General features: G+C 30.3%; 1 protein-coding gene across 1 annotated transcript in view; it reads right to left on the bottom strand.

The window, feature by feature from the left end:
- LOC111620621 overlaps positions 1-21,191 on the bottom strand; it is an 83,371-nt gene that overhangs the window by 52,351 nt on the left and 9,829 nt on the right. Inside the window, exons 3-6 of the mRNA XM_023362584.1 lie at positions 20,652-20,709; positions 12,112-13,208; positions 7,726-7,981; positions 1,399-1,665 (exon numbers count right to left, since the gene is read on the bottom strand). Coding sequence (XP_023218352.1) covers positions 1,399-1,665; positions 7,726-7,981; positions 12,112-13,208; positions 20,652-20,709 — 1,678 coding nt within the window. The remainder of the gene's footprint in view (positions 1-1,398; positions 1,666-7,725; positions 7,982-12,111; positions 13,209-20,651; positions 20,710-21,191) is intronic.

Here is a 21,191-nt window from a genome sequence, read left to right as displayed (position 1 = left end):
CTTTAAAATTATACGAACCATCAAATGTAAAAACAAGAACGATATACAAGTATTCGTTTTTATAATGTGCATCAATTACACCCTTTTTCTAAATTGTGTTAATTAATGCTAACTAGTTAACAAAAAATATAGGTCAATCTTAGAATTACTAGGGCATAACTATTGTTTTAGTAAAAATTAAGTAATATTAAAATAACTCTATTATTTATATTATTTTCGTAGTTAACATTAATTATTTTAATATTGCGCTAATGTAATAAGGCTAATTATTTAGAGCTTCGTCGAAGTAATTTACAAAAGGGTTTTAAAAAATACAATAAATTTCTATGTCTTATATAAATGCAGAAGAAATTTCTATCAAATGTCAGAAGTATTAACACAGTTGGTGTGATCCTCTAATAAAAATAATAATAAATAAAACTTACGCATAAAAATTAAAAGTCTATTCGCTTTGTCAAAACAGTGCATATTTTTATGCCAATTTTTTAAACCTGTTTTGTAACGAGGAAGAGTCAAAATGACGTCGAGTTGACGTAAAAGTACACATTATTTTAACAAAACAAAATGCAACTTAAAATAATGCGCTACGTGGTAAAAAGAATTGATTGTCATTTAATTCAATTCAAAAATTCAAAAGACTGCGATGATTTTTACAGATTAATTATACTTTTTTGTTTTTATCATACACATATTAAAAGTAACACGTGTTATATAATTCAATCGAATTTTGCTATTTTAAAAAAACCCTCTTTTTTGTACAAAGTACATAAAAATTTTCGTTACAAATTTTATTTATCTAATCTTAATTGCATTTTAAAAATTCTCTTCTTTATTTGCATGAAATAAACCGAAAAATATTACGATGGCGACTATATACTCGTTCACAAACATTCTTTCGAATTTCAATATATTTCTGAGATAACTGGTCGTAATTTGTGCGAATTTTCATTTATACGCGCGCTCAAAGAATTCTATTCTCTCGTAAATCGCGATCGCACTATAAGCAGAAAAGATTAACTTTCAGCCGCACGACAAAAAAGTCAGAGGTTATGCTGCAATGTGTTAGCCATTATCCATAAATTTATAAATTATGTGACCGAACAATAATGGTAGGTGAAAGCAATAAAATTCGTCTGAACTTTATTCTCGTTATCGTACGTTCTACGTTCAAAAAGATTAACGTAGACATTATATTTTACAATTCTTATCTCTATGAAATGATATCATAAATAAATATTAAAAAATTAAAGATTATATTTTGTGTTGAATTTGTTGATATTTCACTACAGAAAGCTATAAAGCTTTTCTATACTTTAACTGTACAAGTCTGACAAAACAATTCGATGTGAGGTAAACCAAAATTGTGGCTATAATATAGTTAATTTAAATTTATCTTACCTACTAATCTTTTTAATTCTGGCGGTTGAGGCCTTCCTCCTTCTACTACGTCTCCGACCAGTCGATCCGCAGATTTTCCCGTAGGATGAATTCCCGAATCTCCTTCTTCTAGTTCAAAAGCTGTATTGACAATTCCCGTTCTTGGAGGTTTACTTTCTAAAGCCTGCAATTTTTTTGAACCCCGAAGGGACGATCTTAAAAATTCTTCTTCTTTCGCTATCCTCTCTTCCTCTTCTTTCCTTTTTCTTATGTCTTCCTTTTCGTGTTAGAGAGTACCGACAAAATATTAAAGTCAAAACATTCGTAAAACTAAAATTAATGATTAAAATATTTTTTAAAACTCGTTTATGTACGTATAAAATCGATTTGAATCCGTTCAAAATCATTAAACTTTTTTATAGTAGCTGCGCGGTTTAACTGACATCGCTTGATTATCCCAAAAAGTTTTCTTCACGATTCAGTTGTTTTCTCCATAATATTAACTAGTTTTCCTCTCGGAAAAATTATCTAAGAAGATTTAAATAGGCCAGGGTCGTGTTTTTTAGATAGGCTACATTACAAAATGCAAAAAAATCATTATTAAATGAATATATATATATATTGGGTCACATAATGTAATCTTAGGCAGGAAACAAATTTTTCTCTTAATGAGAGACCTGCTGCGATTTCGCATTGTTGATTCAATATTTTCATTTAAATGAGTTATTTATTTTTTCTTAGTATTCATTATAGATCATAAGTAAAGATTGAAGTTCAATAACTTTTAATTTCAAAAAAATATCTGTCAACAAGCTTCTTATAAATATATGAATATTTTAAATAGCTGTTTTTTACATATAAACACTGATTCTACTAAGTTATTTTTAATTTTCAAATATAAAAATTATATAATAAAAACAATGAATATACAATGTAGGATTTTTAAAATTTTTTTAAAAAGCAAGTTAATGAAAAACATTAAAATTTAAGCATTTGCAAAAATATCGCGCAGAATTTTTATTGCAATATTAAAATTTTACCGTAAAAATAAACAATAAAAATATACAGATCGATAAACGCAATCGATTATGTCTGTTTCATGCATATCATAACGTTAATGCATTATGCAAGAAAGTAATTCGGATTTCTCTAAATGCAAAATAATTTCTGCTATATTTTGCAAACAGAAAAATGTACAATACGTAGGTAAAAGTAGACAAAATAAATTAATAAATGCCGAAATTTAAAAAGCACTTTAGTGTAATCCACGATATTGTAAAATATAGCGCCATATTAAATTTAATCTTTTACACTATAGTTTTAGAAAGCCATTTTTTCTTTTCTGTATCTCTTATCATAAAATGCTTTTATGTTAAACTAGCAAAAGCTTTATATTTTTCCCTACGTTAAAACTAACTTTAATGCAAGTGAATTTTTCGGACTAAAAATTCTAGAAAGTGTTCGATTAAATTACATTTTTATATTAGATATTTTTCAATTGCGAAATAAGTTATATTATAGTTCGAAAAATAATAAAAAGTGTTAAAAAAGAAATGTGCGTAGGAAGTTTTGAATACAAATATCAGTTTATTGCAATTCGTGAACAGAAAAGGTTTTCTTTATTTGTAACTATCATAAATTTTTCGAACACGAAAACAGGCTTCCGGCTACGAGAATTATCTGTAAAATGTCAATGTAAATATGTAACTCCACTTCGATTTCCTCCCTCTCAGAACATTACTTCAGGGAACACGATGAGTTAAAACAAGTTTTAGTGAGCATATACGTGGCAATAATTCTTAACTTGTTGGCTAACCGATATTCTAGATGAAGTATGCGTTTCCATACTAAACTATAAAGATATATTAACTTACGTCATTTAAATTCATTTCGATATTTATATTGCGACAAAACTATTATAACAGTCTACTAATCAACGCATTAACTAATTCACTAATTAGAAAATAATTAATAATTTTCAAATTCAATTTTCGTTTTGCGATCCAGAGAAAGCACACCATAATTAAAATGTTCGCTAAATTTTCAAATATTTAATTTGACATCATTTATTAACTTTATTACGTGTTTGTTATACGTTCATTGGTTCCGAAAATTTAGTTAACTTAATATGTTTTATGATAAATCTTTTAATTTTCATTTTGCTATAAGAACTACAAACAATACATATTTTAGATTTAGTTTTAATAATCTTTATCTACATATCTTGAAAACGACCGATTTATTTTCGCTGTATATTATTTAAAGAGGAGTGTTGTACAACTTTTACCATCAAATTTGATTAATATTAATTGTATAACAAAACTGATATTTTACATCTACCTTAGACGATTTTTATCTATATTTAGCTTCGACTTCATTCGAGTTAATAAACCCTATTCATTCCGTTAAGTGACAAATAGAATTAAAATGCGTCGTGATGTTTTGCTTAAAACCTAATTTATATATGTCAAAAATCAAGTTTTATATAAAAATTAATCGGTTCCATTTTCTAATTCTGAAATTACATAGATGAGATGACTTCAGAAATCTAGATTTTTATTACTAAAACTGAAAAAATTATTAGAACAATTCATTATTTTTAAAATATCTATACTCTATATTACATTAATATCAGTATCGAGTTTTATTTACTTATTTTTTTTGTAATAATGTATTATTTTGTNTCTTTCTTAGGACAGTCGCTGTTGCGTCTTCCTGTAAACTTACAGAACCAGAATGTTCTAGAAACTCATTGGCACTAGCCAGAAAATCATCAAGCCTACAAATAACAAACTTCTTGTCCTTATTTGAAACTAATAACTTTAAACAATTACTGGCAAGAAATAGTTTAACGCAGCAACTATTCCAAAGATCTGGCAGTGACACAACTTGCAAATTCCACTGTAAAGAGATTTTAGAAAATAGGGACAGCTTCAACTTAGAATGCAGCTCTGTACATTGAACAGTCTTCACAGCAGCCATAACAGGTGGGATTATTTGAGAAAAATCCTTGTTTGGAATAGGAATAAACTTTGGCCCTTGAGATAGGATGCAATAAACTCCATCTGGCACCGTTAATGACGTAAAGTTGTAATACTGAACCTCCACTGGCACTCTAAGCTTAAGTCAGGTGAAATTAGCTTATCAATAAAACTTGTTGTTTAAGCTTCTCCTTGTCTTATGCATTTTGTTGTTGGCACAGTACCTTATTTGTCCAGCTGTTCATACAAACTTTCTGCACTACACACTTTTGAAAAGGACAAATGAGCTACATACAATCTTTGCTCAGATTCTGCAATCATCATCTGCTTGTTCTTAATTAAATTTCTCAAGAGATTCTGTCCATGCAGTGCAACAAAGAATAAACACACTGTGGGAATGCATCATACTTGATGGAAATACACCTGGGGATGAGACTGTTCTTTCGACAACTTAACAGAAACCAAAACAGTGCCTGCAGTTTTAGCCACAACAGTCTGATGTTCAACAACCTAAAGAAGTGCTTTTTTGCAGTTTCCATGATGATTATAGACGTAAATAATATTCACTTCATGGCAGGAATAATATATGGGAAAGAAATCATACTTAACTATACTGTACTGTACAGTACATTGGAGTCACATCTAGGATGTTGCAAGTTTGGGTAGCAGAACATCAAGAAGATATTGCCAATAATAAACTCACAACTGAGTTTTCAAAAAGAGTATTGCTATATGCCCTTTGGACTAACACTAGATTATTGAGATAATGCTATGACAAAGAATGCTATTCTTATGGGAAAATCTTTATACTGCATCACTTTCACCCTGTAATACCCCTACCATCAATATTCTGTATTTATGGATAAAATTATTTAAGCATTTCACTTTATAGATTCTCTAAAAATCTTCACTTGGGAGTTTTATTTTGTTGATAATTTCATGTGCATTGCATTTTTATTAGACTGTTCCAATTTTTATTAAATATTTGATATTTCAATATCATGCCTTAACTGAATTTTAAAAAGATAAGAATAGAACATAAATGCAACATATGTTTTAAAGTTTGTGTTCAATTTTTTCCTGATGAAAGGCTGCATGTCTTTGAAAGTAAAAACATATATTTATTAAAAATTGTGAGTACAGTCAGTTAAATGTGATTTCTCTCCCATATAATAATAAAGCAATTAGCAAAGTCAAATTTGTTTTAATATTAATTTCTACAATCTTTTATCATATCTTTTTTTTAAAAATTCAAAATCTAGAAGATTGATAATTTTCATTTTTTCACTCTATATTTGTACTGAAAAATGAAGATTACAAAAGTTTTCAGTCCTCACTAAACTTATATCATGATGTTACATTTTCTTTTGATAGCTATAAAAATCATAGTCATTGCACAAAACCACATTTTGATATTTATAATATTTTGAGAATTTTTTTTGAATAAGTTGGAGCAATTATAGTGCATTATTATAGTGAACATTGACTGTGCCACATGAACCTTCCATTACCATTGGATACTATCAAAACTTCAATATTACAAAAAACAGTTAAGACTAGACTCCTAGATTATTTTGTGTACATGTTTGTATCTATTCTCAATAAAGTTTTAACTCATAATACAATATAATCATCATATCAGTTACATGTAAAAATTTTAGAATCAAGTATTATATTTTTTCAAAAGTTTATAAATCAGAAACTTTGGAATAGAAACTGAACTCTGAACTTTACTTTTCATTTTCTTAAATTCAAGCATATGAATTAAATATTTATTAATTAAAGAATAATAACAATTAAAACTTCATTTCGTAACGCAATCTGAAATAAAAATTTAATAATTTAATTGATGTTTTTATTTCTACAAGTATACATCAGCGGTAATGTTCTAATCTAAATAGACAAACAATTAAAGGCTTTATTTTACAGATTTTATAGATTATTTAATATATTAAAACATCAAGCTAACAATTTTTGTCATATCAAACTATTTAATAAAATCCAATGGCAAAAATATTTGATTTTCCATTTCTTCATGATTAGTTTATATTTGTTTGATGAGAATTATATTATCTAATGTAAAATAAAATCATTTTTCTATCATCAATGTAGATTAATTTACATTAAATCATAAAAGTGAAATTTATTTAAATATATTGGATATTAAAATTATTTATTTTCAATGTTATATGTTAAATTCAATTTAAAGACTAAAGAACAAACCAAAATAAAAAATGGTTAATTCATCTGGCAGAAGTTTCTCATAGACCAGTGTTTGAATCTGTCATTTGACAGTTACCTTCTTTTGTTTTCTTTCTTCTTTTTTAACAACTTAAAAAATATAATAATAAGAATAGAAACAAATGAAATGATTTTGTGTGNAATAAAACTTACGCATAAAAATTAAAAGTCTATTCGCTTTGTCAAAACAGTGCATATTTTTATGCCAATTTTTTAAACCTGTTTTGTAACGAGGAAGAGTCAAAATGACGTCGAGTTGACGTAAAAGTACACATTATTTTAACAAAACAAAATGCAACTTAAAATAATGCGCTACGTGGTAAAAAGAATTGATTGTCATTTAATTCAATTCAAAAATTCAAAAGACTGCGATGATTTTTACAGATTAATTATACTTTTTTGTTTTTATCATACACATATTAAAAGTAACACGTGTTATATAATTCAATCGAATTTTGCTATTTTAAAAAAACCCTCTTTTTTGTACAAAGTACATAAAAATTTTCGTTACAAATTTTATTTATCTAATCTTAATTGCATTTTAAAAATTCTCTTCTTTATTTGCATGAAATAAACCGAAAAATATTACGATGGCGACTATATACTCGTTCACAAACATTCTTTCGAATTTCAATATATTTCTGAGATAACTGGTCGTAATTTGTGCGAATTTTCATTTATACGCGCGCTCAAAGAATTCTATTCTCTCGTAAATCGCGATCGCACTATAAGCAGAAAAGATTAACTTTCAGCCGCACGACAAAAAAGTCAGAGGTTATGCTGCAATGTGTTAGCCATTATCCATAAATTTATAAATTATGTGACCGAACAATAATGGTAGGTGAAAGCAATAAAATTCGTCTGAACTTTATTCTCGTTATCGTACGTTCTACGTTCAAAAAGATTAACGTAGACATTATATTTTACAATTCTTATCTCTATGAAATGATATCATAAATAAATATTAAAAAATTAAAGATTATATTTTGTGTTGAATTTGTTGATATTTCACTACAGAAAGCTATAAAGCTTTTCTATACTTTAACTGTACAAGTCTGACAAAACAATTCGATGTGAGGTAAACCAAAATTGTGGCTATAATATAGTTAATTTAAATTTATCTTACCTACTAATCTTTTTAATTCTGGCGGTTGAGGCCTTCCTCCTTCTACTACGTCTCCGACCAGTCGATCCGCAGATTTTCCCGTAGGATGAATTCCCGAATCTCCTTCTTCTAGTTCAAAAGCTGTATTGACAATTCCCGTTCTTGGAGGTTTACTTTCTAAAGCCTGCAATTTTTTTGAACCCCGAAGGGACGATCTTAAAAATTCTTCTTCTTTCGCTATCCTCTCTTCCTCTTCTTTCCTTTTTCTTATGTCTTCCTTTTCGTGTTAGAGAGTACCGACAAAATATTAAAGTCAAAACATTCGTAAAACTAAAATTAATGATTAAAATATTTTTTAAAACTCGTTTATGTACGTATAAAATCGATTTGAATCCGTTCAAAATCATTAAACTTTTTTATAGTAGCTGCGCGGTTTAACTGACATCGCTTGATTATCCCAAAAAGTTTTCTTCACGATTCAGTTGTTTTCTCCATAATATTAACTAGTTTTCCTCTCGGAAAAATTATCTAAGAAGATTTAAATAGGCCAGGGTCGTGTTTTTTAGATAGGCTACATTACAAAATGCAAAAAAATCATTATTAAATGAATATATATATATATTGGGTCACATAATGTAATCTTAGGCAGGAAACAAATTTTTCTCTTAATGAGAGACCTGCTGCGATTTCGCATTGTTGATTCAATATTTTCATTTAAATGAGTTATTTATTTTTTCTTAGTATTCATTATAGATCATAAGTAAAGATTGAAGTTCAATAACTTTTAATTTCAAAAAAATATCTGTCAACAAGCTTCTTATAAATATATGAATATTTTAAATAGCTGTTTTTTACATATAAACACTGATTCTACTAAGTTATTTTTAATTTTCAAATATAAAAATTATATAATAAAAACAATGAATATACAATGTAGGATTTTTAAAATTTTTTTAAAAAGCAAGTTAATGAAAAACATTAAAATTTAAGCATTTGCAAAAATATCGCGCAGAATTTTTATTGCAATATTAAAATTTTACCGTAAAAATAAACAATAAAAATATACAGATCGATAAACGCAATCGATTATGTCTGTTTCATGCATATCATAACGTTAATGCATTATGCAAGAAAGTAATTCGGATTTCTCTAAATGCAAAATAATTTCTGCTATATTTTGCAAACAGAAAAATGTACAATACGTAGGTAAAAGTAGACAAAATAAATTAATAAATGCCGAAATTTAAAAAGCACTTTAGTGTAATCCACGATATTGTAAAATATAGCGCCATATTAAATTTAATCTTTTACACTATAGTTTTAGAAAGCCATTTTTTCTTTTCTGTATCTCTTATCATAAAATGCTTTTATGTTAAACTAGCAAAAGCTTTATATTTTTCCCTACGTTAAAACTAACTTTAATGCAAGTGAATTTTTCGGACTAAAAATTCTAGAAAGTGTTCGATTAAATTACATTTTTATATTAGATATTTTTCAATTGCGAAATAAGTTATATTATAGTTCGAAAAATAATAAAAAGTGTTAAAAAAGAAATGTGCGTAGGAAGTTTTGAATACAAATATCAGTTTATTGCAATTCGTGAACAGAAAAGGTTTTCTTTATTTGTAACTATCATAAATTTTTCGAACACGAAAACAGGCTTCCGGCTACGAGAATTATCTGTAAAATGTCAATGTAAATATGTAACTCCACTTCGATTTCCTCCCTCTCAGAACATTACTTCAGGGAACACGATGAGTTAAAACAAGTTTTAGTGAGCATATACGTGGCAATAATTCTTAACTTGTTGGCTAACCGATATTCTAGATGAAGTATGCGTTTCCATACTAAACTATAAAGATATATTAACTTACGTCATTTAAATTCATTTCGATATTTATATTGCGACAAAACTATTATAACAGTCTACTAATCAACGCATTAACTAATTCACTAATTAGAAAATAATTAATAATTTTCAAATTCAATTTTCGTTTTGCGATCCAGAGAAAGCACACCATAATTAAAATGTTCGCTAAATTTTCAAATATTTAATTTGACATCATTTATTAACTTTATTACGTGTTTGTTATACGTTCATTGGTTCCGAAAATTTAGTTAACTTAATATGTTTTATGATAAATCTTTTAATTTTCATTTTGCTATAAGAACTACAAACAATACATATTTTAGATTTAGTTTTAATAATCTTTATCTACATATCTTGAAAACGACCGATTTATTTTCGCTGTATATTATTTAAAGAGGAGTGTTGTACAACTTTTACCATCAAATTTGATTAATATTAATTGTATAACAAAACTGATATTTTACATCTACCTTAGACGATTTTTATCTATATTTAGCTTCGACTTCATTCGAGTTAATAAACCCTATTCATTCCGTTAAGTGACAAATAGAATTAAAATGCGTCGTGATGTTTTGCTTAAAACCTAATTTATATATGTCAAAAATCAAGTTTTATATAAAAATTAATCGGTTCCATTTTCTAATTCTGAAATTACATAGATGAGATGACTTCAGAAATCTAGATTTTTATTACTAAAACTGAAAAAATTATTAGAACAATTCATTATTTTTAAAATATCTATACTCTATATTACATTAATATCAGTATCGAGTTTTATTTACTTATTTTTTTTGTAATAATGTATTATTTTGTTGACTAAACGTGGAAGAAAAAGATCATAATAAATTCTTAGTTCAAATATAATTTTTAAACTAAAACAATATTTCCTTTAAAAATATATTTCAATAAGTTAATTTTAACTTATTGAAATATATTTTTTGATTGTTTTGAACAATTCGAATACAATATACTTCATTAAATAAAATTACAGAAATACAGTAGCCCTCGTTATATCGCTCTTGTCGGGAGACAAAGAAAGAGCATGATATAACCGACTACTAAAAATTCTGGGCTTATAATAAACAGATTATACATGCTATATTCTTTTAGCATGATTATATATCCTCTATTCTTTTATCAGCAAGTGTTTCTGATGTATAAAGTAAGCTTAGTTTTGCAATACTGAATTTTATTCGTGATTATATCGTATTAAATGACGTTTACGTAAACGATACCACAAACCCCCATTCAACATTGTTTCTTTAAGAATGACATTTAAAGACAAATATTGTCGATATAAAAACAAAATATCAGTTGAGATTTTATTATACAGTACTATATTTTACAATAAATCGCTTACTAAAAATTCGTGTAATTTGTATTTTTCAATAAAATTATAAATACAGTAACAGAAAATTTAAAAAATAAATATGAACATACAATAGAACAGTGTTTTTCAACCTGTGGGTCGCGACCCCCAGGGGGTCGCGGGTAAAAGAGAAAGACAAGTGTTTGTAGGTCCTACACTACATTAAAAAAACTACAATTTCAGCAAGAATTACGACCCACCCCAGAAAGTGATAGCCGAAAAAGTGTTGAGCTGATTTGCAAAAAGAAATAAAAAGTAGAAAAAAAAGAAACTGAAAATTCTAATCCTAAAATAAAAAGGTCAACAGCTCCCTGTGCCCAATGTTATAATTATACTTTGTGTGTGTTATGTTATTGTCGATTCTTCCGAAATTTTAATTTTAATCAACAATAATTTGTCTCAACAGAAAGAAAATTAAATACATAGTTTTTAAAATCACTGATATAGTTTTAATATGGCCCTAGGGGAGTCGCCAGAATTTTTTAACTTGTAAAGGGATCGCGTATTCAAGGTTGAAAAACACTGCAATAGAACATCGAAACTTATAAAATTAGAGTAAAAATTTTCTAAAAAGCAAAATAAAAGCTTCTGTTGTATAAAAATTTTAGAACTTTCCGTTCTGAAATAAAGAAATCTTTTCCTTGCACATTTTGCGGTGAATTTGAAATTTCGAATTCACAGAAACTTTTACACGAGGAGACTACTTAAAACCAATAAACAAGCAACTTTTAATATCAAAAGAAAACATAAATGGTAATTGATCTGTCCACTAGTTTTGCTTATTTATACGAATTTGTTGTTTCACACTGCTGATAGTTTCAAAGACGATGGTAGGAATAAAATACCGCATTTCGTTGCAAAAAGAAATTCACTGGCAACTGATATTTTAAAATTTATTGACTTCACGTGCTTTTAAAATTCGATGGCCAAAAAAGCGCAATAAATCCGAATCCGCGATATAACGAGGGGCTACTGTATTAAAAATTATATTTTGAGAGTGGTGTTATACTAAATATTTTTCAAATCAAAATATGGGCTACTATAAAATATTTGTTTTTTGGCTCCTTTATAATCTTTTCGTATTTTAAGTTTTTCGGAAAATAAATTCGAAATTAATGTGAAATTTTAAAGATAAAACCCGATATTTACTGTTAAGAAATGCAAATACCTGGTATTTCCTGATCCTTCCCAAATGCTCTTCGGGATTGTCTAACTTTTTAAGCTCCATTTCGGATCCTTGCTTGGGAAGTCTTCCATTAAGTGCTTCCGATTTTGCACAATCTTCCACCGGACTAGTTCTTATCGGTGAATTGGCAGGTTTGGGTGGAGGATATCTAGGTGGTGCCTTGGCAACTGCTACAAATGAATCTGGCACATCCACAGCCATTTCCCTAAGGGTACCGATTCCCTCCATGGAATGAACTATTCGATCAGCTGTATCTTTTATTTGTTCTTCACCGACTAAACATTTACTCGCCCGATCCGTTAGTTTATCGATGTTGTTTACTTTCGTCACGGGTTGTTCCTTTTGTTCCCTATAAGTGACCGATTCGCTAATAGACGAAGAAGAGGGTTGAGTAGTGTCACCAGAAACGGGCCTCTTCCGGGGCGACGAAGAATAAGTAAGGAGTGAAAAATCTTCCGATGACGATGAAGAATTTTCAATCACCGGAAATTCTCGACTGTCTTCCTCTTCTTCTTCGGTCGACCTTTGAGGACCGGAAAGGGGCCTCTTTTTCGGTGACGAACTATAGGTAAGAAGAGAAAAGTCGGGTTGAGCACCTTCGATCTCCGACTGATCTTGGACCCTCTTCTTTGGCGAAGAGTTATAGCTTACGAGTCTTAAATCTTCTCGAGCTTTGTCTTCGTCTAAGATTTCTTGTTTTAATTCGAGTTCTTGATCGTGAGGTTCTTGTTCTATCGGAGCAGAATCACCTTGGGGACCATTGGCATTCGATGCCGCCGGAATAGACTGTCCACTTCCACTAGATTTTCTCCTTTTAAGTTTATCTTTTTTTACTCTTTCTAATGTTGCACTCTGAATTTCTGGTACCGAAGTCACGTACACTGGATTGTTTTCAATTACTCCGTTCAAATCGGATTCGTTCTGGGGCCTGTACTCGTTTAATTCCTGAGACAATTTGGTCATGTCAATAGGCTTGATTTTTCGTAAGGCCGATAGTCGTTCGAGCCTTTCTCGCGCCTGCTGCTCAACGGCAATGACGAAGGCATCTTGGACATGAACGTTCTGTGCTAAATCTAACGCTGAAAAAAAAATTAATCTTATAACTTTTTAAAGAAATTAGTATATAATAAATAGAAATTAAGTTTTCAATGAAGACTATTTTCAATGTAATATTTCAAAGAATGAAAATATAATATTATTGCTAATACGGCGTAATTATGTATATAGCGCAACGTATTATTATTTAAATAATATGAAATTGCATCATTTATATTATTACAAATTTCTAATGAACGTTTTATAATTATTTACGGATGTCGAATAAACCTCCCTACCCCACTTACCCTATACCGCAGAATATAAATGGAGTCAGAAAAAAACAAGAACCAATTTCGTGTTATTATTATTATTATAAGAATTACAGTACACAGTGTAAATAGACATCATCGAAATAATTTTTACCTATCTGAAAAGATCGGTAAAAAGCTTCGGTCTTAAAAAATTGAATGATTTTGAATTTTAAAAAAATGTTATGCAGTAAATATTTTACAATATACAATAGTGAATGATTATGACTTTAATCGTGAATGATTATGACTTTAATAGTGAATGATTATGATTTTAATCGTTAAGAATTTATAATAGTAAAACCTTTCAAGCTGACAAATTTCAGAAATTTGTGAATTTTTAAGTATTTATTTCCTTCTTCAAAAATAGAGGGAGAAGTTATTTATTTTAATTATTGTGTCATTGAAACATTGTTTTTCTGTTCTATCAAAATACTGAATGGCAATTTAAAAAATAAACACAATATCAATGTGATATTTACAGACAATTACGTAAACTAAACTTGAGAATAGGATTTATTAACTTAAAAAAAATTGAAAACCGATTAACTTTAGTTAAACTTATTAGACTTATTCAAATTCCAAGATACTACATGAAATAAGGAATGTTTCTTAATACTTTGTCATAAGTATTATTTCTGTAATACACATACGTATGCACATATATACACACTTATAAACTTACACGTAAAAAGTTTCAGTATTTTCAGAATTAAATATATTGCAACAATAAAGTGTACTTTAAATGTTCTCAGAGTACGAGAGGTAACATTTCAGAAATTTTACATTGCCATTCATTGAAAAAATACGAATTTACGTTCATTCGATTCACAGCATAAATTCGTCTGGTTAGTGAGAGACATACGAATGAATCGAATTTTAAACATAGGACAAGAGTTCGAATCCCTTTTCCGATCAAAATTCCTTTTTCAATCTTCCAGATATCCTATTATTACAAAAAAGGTCGGCTATCAATAACGATAAACAAAAATAATAAATTATAATTACGTTTCAAAAATGTTTTCAAAACTGAATCTCGTACGTTAAACGAATATGTTTGATTACCTCCAATTATTTTAAGTGTAGACTTTTTCCTGTTTACAAGATTTCGAGTGATTTAAAATTTAAAAATTTCTGTATATTATATAAGGTGTAACTTTATTAAAGTTCAAACGCATCAATAATTTCTTACACAAATTGATCTACCTCAGGCAGTGTGTGTTCATTAAAAATAATAAGGATATTCGCAAACGGATTTCAGATGGAATAGAATTAATACTACATAAATAATAAGATTAAACATTAAAGCGTATTTAACTCGCCCGATCCGTTAGTTTATCGATGTTGTTTACTTTCGTCACGGGTTGTTCCTTTTGTTCCCTATAAGTGACCGATTCGCTAATAGACGAAGAAGAGGGTTGAGTAGTGTCACCAGAAACGGGCCTCTTCCGGGGCGACGAAGAATAAGTAAGGAGTGAAAAATCTTCCGATGACGATGAAGAATTTTCAATCACCGGAAATTCTCGACTGTCTTCCTCTTCTTCTTCGGTCGACCTTTGAGGACCGGAAAGGGGCCTCTTTTTCGGTGACGAACTATAGGTAAGAAGAGAAAAGTCGGGTTGAGCACCTTCGATCTCCGACTGATCTTGGACCCTCTTCTTTGGCGAAGAGTTATAGCTTACGAGTCTTAAATCTTCTCGAGCTTTGTCTTCGTCTAAGATTTCTTGTTTTAATTCGAGTTCTTGATCGTGAGGTTCTTGTTCTATCGGAGCAGAATCACCTTGGGGACCATTGGCATTCGATGCCGCCGGAATAGACTGTCCACTTCCACTAGATTTTCTCCTTTTAAGTTTATCTTTTTTTACTCTTTCTAATGTTGCACTCTGAATTTCTGGTACCGAAGTCACGTACANATTCTATTATGGTCCTTACATAATTTATTTTTCAAAAATTGTTTCGCCAACGCAAAACAGCATTATGTTTCAGATATATTTCCGAAAATATTTTCCAATGCTTCGTCAGGTTATTATTTACCAATACATCTCTAATGTTATTGTTTTTTTTTATAAAGAAATTATAATAATAAACATTAGAGACAAAGTTATCCTCCTAATATAAAATTTTTCAGTAAGATTATAATTAAATTTGTATGGAATCTTGATATTAGACTATAGATATTTCATATATATAAAACAAAAAATACAAGTTTAAAAGTGCTGATTTTCATAGAAAGAAGATTGAGTTACATCATCGCAAGCAGATTTATCTAAGGAATTTTGGTATTTTTTCTAAATAAAGTCCAAGTCCTGTAGATAGAAGTAAACGCCACGATCGAGCAAAACAGAATTTTGTTTAACAAAGTGAAGAATGACAAGAATTTGGTGAGTTTTAATATTGTTACTTTAAAACATACGTCATCAACAGTCCGTACGACCGTATCCGTAGTCGTACAAATAGAAAGCTTGTTTTTTCGAGTAATTTCGTTTACAATTTCTTCGCGAAACATTTTTTTCTCATTCTAGTAACTGTTGTTGCGATAAAAATAGACAAAGTATTATTAGTTACTATCATTTGTCTCTTCACAGCCAAAAAAAAAACTTTCGAAATAATATTTCACAAAGCTATCGACTGAAAATTTCTTATATATATTAAGTGAATTTATGGATGTAAAGGTTTAGATTCTGTATCATTAAGTCGCGTAATCGTCGGGGTGTTTGTTTACTCGCAAGATCGATAACCCGCTTCGATAATCATCGCTTCACGTTCCTTATTCCCGAACGACGAGTAAGGTATGTGGATTCCATACACCTGTTTTTTTTTTTTTTCATTTACAAATAACGAGTCGGTGACCGGGTCAGTGGCTCATAAACTGCATTAGTACGAGTGTATTTAATTTACGGACCGAATCAAACGTTTTAAGTTTATTTTCGATACTATTAACGGAAAAATGTACCGCGGACCATACTCTTTACAATGCGAATCTGGCAGAGCGTAGTAACGAATGCTACATAAAATTTGATTACGTATAAGTCTAACTTCCATCGAATCATTCCGGCACTTTTTCTCGTGACGTCAACGAAGGAAATGACGTCTTCTAAGGGAGAACGAAGTTTCTTTGGAGGGCAACGGGAAGAAACGTCAACCCGCTGTTGGATTAAAGCTACACCAATCGCTCCGGAGAACATCTGCAAGTGATTATATAGAAAATTTAAAATGTTTGCGTTTTGAATATTTTGGAAATTCCGAATTCGTATAGAATTAAATCTACGTCAAAAAATGATTTTATTAAGGAAAACTTCGGGAAAGAAAACGTCGTTTAATAAACGTTAATATCGCGACAAATCGCCGTTTGGTAAATCTTGTGTCAACAGATTTCGGACTTAATTTTAACTGCAAGCACTTCGGGAAGGCGGAAAATGATTTTCTCGTATTAATATAGCCGTTGCCAGAAAGCCGCTTAGCATTACGCGCGAGACAACTCTTATTGCCATTGGCAACACACCCCGTATTAATTCGACCATAACATTTAGCGATCGTTACTTTTCTAATCTACGTTAAAGTAAAGTAAAAAGTACAGATTTTGAATATTTCGTTAGAAACGTTCAAAATAAAATGCGTCCATTTCGACAATCGTTACCTGGAACCGTAAAGATTAAATTCTTCTCGTCTTTCTGGGAATTTACACGTGTACTAAAGGCCTATAAACAGCTACCCTCCCCGTCACCTCGACCAGAGCCGGTTTAGACTCACCTGCGATATTTTGCTTACGTATAGTAACAACGTCGGAAATCGACTCACCTTTCGTATATCGGAGTATTTTAATATAAGGGAGTAAATCCGATCCGATACACGCCACACCACATCGCACACTGGTACTGGTTCACGTGGCAAATGCCGAATCCACCCCCCCGCCCAGTGACGTCACGAGGGACAGGAATGCTGTTGCAGACGAGTCGATTTTCTGCGTTGTGGGGAGAGCGAATCGTTGGGATGCAATCGTCTACGAGTAGCACGGATTATTTTCTTTATCGCATTCGTTTTTTCCCGCAGAAGAATGCGCACAAACGGAGAATAAAACAAATTTCGTAGTCGCATTTTCCAATTTTGAATCGATTTAGGACGTGTTTCCGGAACAAATGGTATTCGTCAAGAATGTAGTTGTAGTGTTTCGACACCCTTATACACGGCAAACAAATTGGATTCGCTCAACTAAGAAGATCGAATTAAAGCATGGAATAAATTAAGAACGAATTCGGGAATATTTTCTAATTAATTTCATAACTCCGCAATAGGGAAGTATAATAATCGATTAATTAAAGCATTAGTTTAATGCATATTAATAATTTAAAATAAATACGGCCAGAAACAAATTCTAAAATTTACGTTGAGAACTTCTTAGCTCCGGGAGAACAATCGAAAATATGAATGGAGAAACCCCGGTTGATATGACAACCGTTGCTATGGTTACAAGCAAACTGTGTAGCTTTCGATTTCGTACATCGTGACGAAGACACGTGACATTTAAACGGCACCCCAAAAAACTTGATAAATCGTCGTAACTATAAAAAATGATACTTACAATTCACATAGAATTATTAATTTTAATACGCAACGAGAGAACGTGCATTTAGCCACGGATAAAAAATTGCAGATGGCAGAAAGAATCCTTATCAAAAATCCAATTACTAAAAACGCAATCGTCGAAATATTTGATAGGTAATAGTTGTAATATCTCGTTAGCGTAATTCCTAAATTTATATTTTAAAGAACGAAAAAGAAAGTTTAAAGTTAATCGATTTTCCTTCCTCGTATTTTTCGCTGTTACGGCAAAAATGAAAATTGACTCTAGGTGACGTCAGTTTTAGACAAAATGAGGAAATCTTTTATGAGAAGTCTCGCTATTGCTAACATCTCGTCGTCCTTCGAATTGTTCGGTCTGGCGAGGATGATAAATCTGCGCTGCTATATTTGATACTCGCTTGCCATTTTAGGCCAACTGCAAGCTTAATATAAACATCACCGGGACGGTACCATTTGATGACTATACATACACTAAAATTTAGTATTTTAAGACTGTTTTGTAAATATTCCCGTTCAAGAAAATTATTACGTAAGCTTATCTTTTTTTCCCGACATTTGGGGCATCGATCCAATATTATGCCCTTGTATAAAAACCACTTGTCGAGATCTGACTGTTCCGAAAGAGGCCATTGACAGTATTTTGCTTTGTAGTCACACTTCAACGAACCCGTTCCATTATCAATTGTATCGTTCCATCACTCATTAGTACTATACACAATAGAAGGCGGCAAATTCATTCGACGTAACACCGAAAATTGTATGAAAGAGTCGAATCTTTTCGATAAGGCGTTTCGAACTGATTAAAGTTTGTTAAAGCATTCGATTAAGGATAGATGGAGCCACTCGATAAATTACGAATTTCCGGATCTGTAACTTCCGGCGATTTCCAGATGACTTCCGTTTTCGGGAAGAGCTACAATGCCGCGTGCGATGAGGATGCTATCGGAAAAACGAAAAATGATTTCTCGAAATCTTTCTTTTTTCACGAGGAAGAAAGACATCGACCAATGTTTTTCGTATAATATTCGTTACCAATGCAGGAATAAATGGTAAATCTTGATAAATCCGAGAGAAGACGTACTAATATTAACAATTTTAAAAAATAAAAATAAAGATATCCGAGTCGTAGAAGAGATTTAATTAGGAAAAACGTAGGAGAATCGGACATTCAAACGTCTATTATAAAAGATGGTCTTCGTAATGGTTCGGAGACGACGATAAAAGAGATTTTTCATCATTCAATAATTAGCTTCGAGATGGGAAATTAAGATGCGAGATACGTGTGCTATACTCCACCGAATTCGTGACAATTGCATAAGCAATTAAATTTCGAAAACTACAATCGGGTTGTATTATCATATACAGATCTGTCGGTTTCTCCATCGAATACAATTAAATTTGAGTTAAGCAATTATCGTTTTAGGCATCATTTTCTAAAAAAATGTACCGTCTTCTGGATAATGAATATTTAATTAAAAAAAAGAGCGTAAAATCTATTTCTATTTCTGATTTTTTCCACGTCACAGGACAGATTAAATCAGAGTTAATTATTTTTAGCTTAATTATAAATTGATTATTATTGGGCGCGGATATATTTAACACAAGTTTTTGTTGCACATATTATATTTTTAACCTGTTAAAAGTAGTAATTATTTACCAGAAGCATTTCTTTGACATTTTTCTTTTGATTTCAGATTATGCAATGCGTTCTAAAAAAACTTTAAAATTTTTTATCTTCTTTTTAAAAACCAAGGGAAAAAAGATAGTTGTGCAGAATGTAAAATTTAAATAGCTATTGCTTAGTTGCACCCATTCTATCCGGAGATTCCATCAGATGTCTAGTTTACAAAAAAAAAAAAAGTATTCGGTGTAAATATAGGCTATATATAGACTATATTTAAATATATTAAATGCGACTGAAATAAAAAATAAGTTTTTTGGCATTAGCTGCAGTTCCAGCATCCAATTACCGACTGTTTCTTTTTTCTAACAGGTCATCCTCTGCTGATTCTCCTGGGAAACGCGATTCCGTTCCGGCTTCTTTCCATAATACGAATGAAAACCAATGGAGAGACACACGCTAAGCAAATTATACCCGTGGTTTTTGCTTTAAATAAATTTAGATAAAAATAACATATCGTTTCGTATTATTTATATAGAAAATAAACTAATGCATATCGGGAAATCTTCGATATCAAATATATAAATAAATACGAGCAAAATCAATAAATATAAGCTAAGTAATACAATTCCTTAGCACAAAATCTGTAGATGCTTATGAAAGATATCCGCCGATTATTAAACTGCTACGACTACATTTTTTTCTTTTTCCAAATTTATCAAAATGTATCGCTATGTAAATATTTATGCAATCTATTTGTCGTACTGTACACTCGCATAAATTAAATAAATAATTTACGATAATAAACAAAGCCGAATTAATGACACAACCGACTTTCTGTGTATAATAGTAAGAACACACGGGTATTGTTTAGTATAATACACTTTTATAAAACGAAAACAGACAGGTAAAGTTTCTTCTATCTTTATCGCGAAACATTTCTTTATTTTAGTCTTTAAAATAAATGCACTCACCCAATTTCGTACCCGTTTTTCTCTTCACCCGCAGACATATCGTTCGAGAACGAATACACTGAAAGAATAAAAGATAATGTTTTTGAAACGGAGAACCTCCTCTGTGTTTTGTAAACTGTCCTACATTAACACCAACAAGCCGCCATGCCGGAAACGGTCTAAGTCCATTCTCCGAATCATAAGAGGGGTGGCAGTTTGTTAGTGCGATGACCCGACTCTCATCTAGACTATCGGTACGATTCTTTCTCCGGTAAATCAGGTAATTCAGGTAGATAACAGGTAGTTATGCTTCCTGACAGGATATGGTCTCATCTATTTCTCTCGAACTTTTTCTTGCAGTTTTTAAGACTTAAATTTTTATTTTTAGATATTAATTTATAGGTAATTAGGTATCTTTAACAAAGCTTTATTTAAGAAATTACGAAATATTTCCGGATAAAAAATTAAGACTCATAACTTACACTATTAATTAGCCGATATACATAATACATAATTTTTTTTTTATTCGTTGAATGTAAAACCAAGAAAAACATTGGATAA

This window comes from Centruroides sculpturatus, unplaced genomic scaffold (assembly GCF_000671375.1).
Source record: "Centruroides sculpturatus isolate CEXI.00-Female unplaced genomic scaffold, Cexi_2.0 scaffold198, whole genome shotgun sequence".
Taxonomy (NCBI): Eukaryota; Metazoa; Arthropoda; class Arachnida; order Scorpiones; family Buthidae; genus Centruroides; species Centruroides sculpturatus.
The sequence above is the reverse complement of the archived record's forward strand: the minus strand, read 5'-3'. Positions and strand labels throughout refer to the sequence as shown.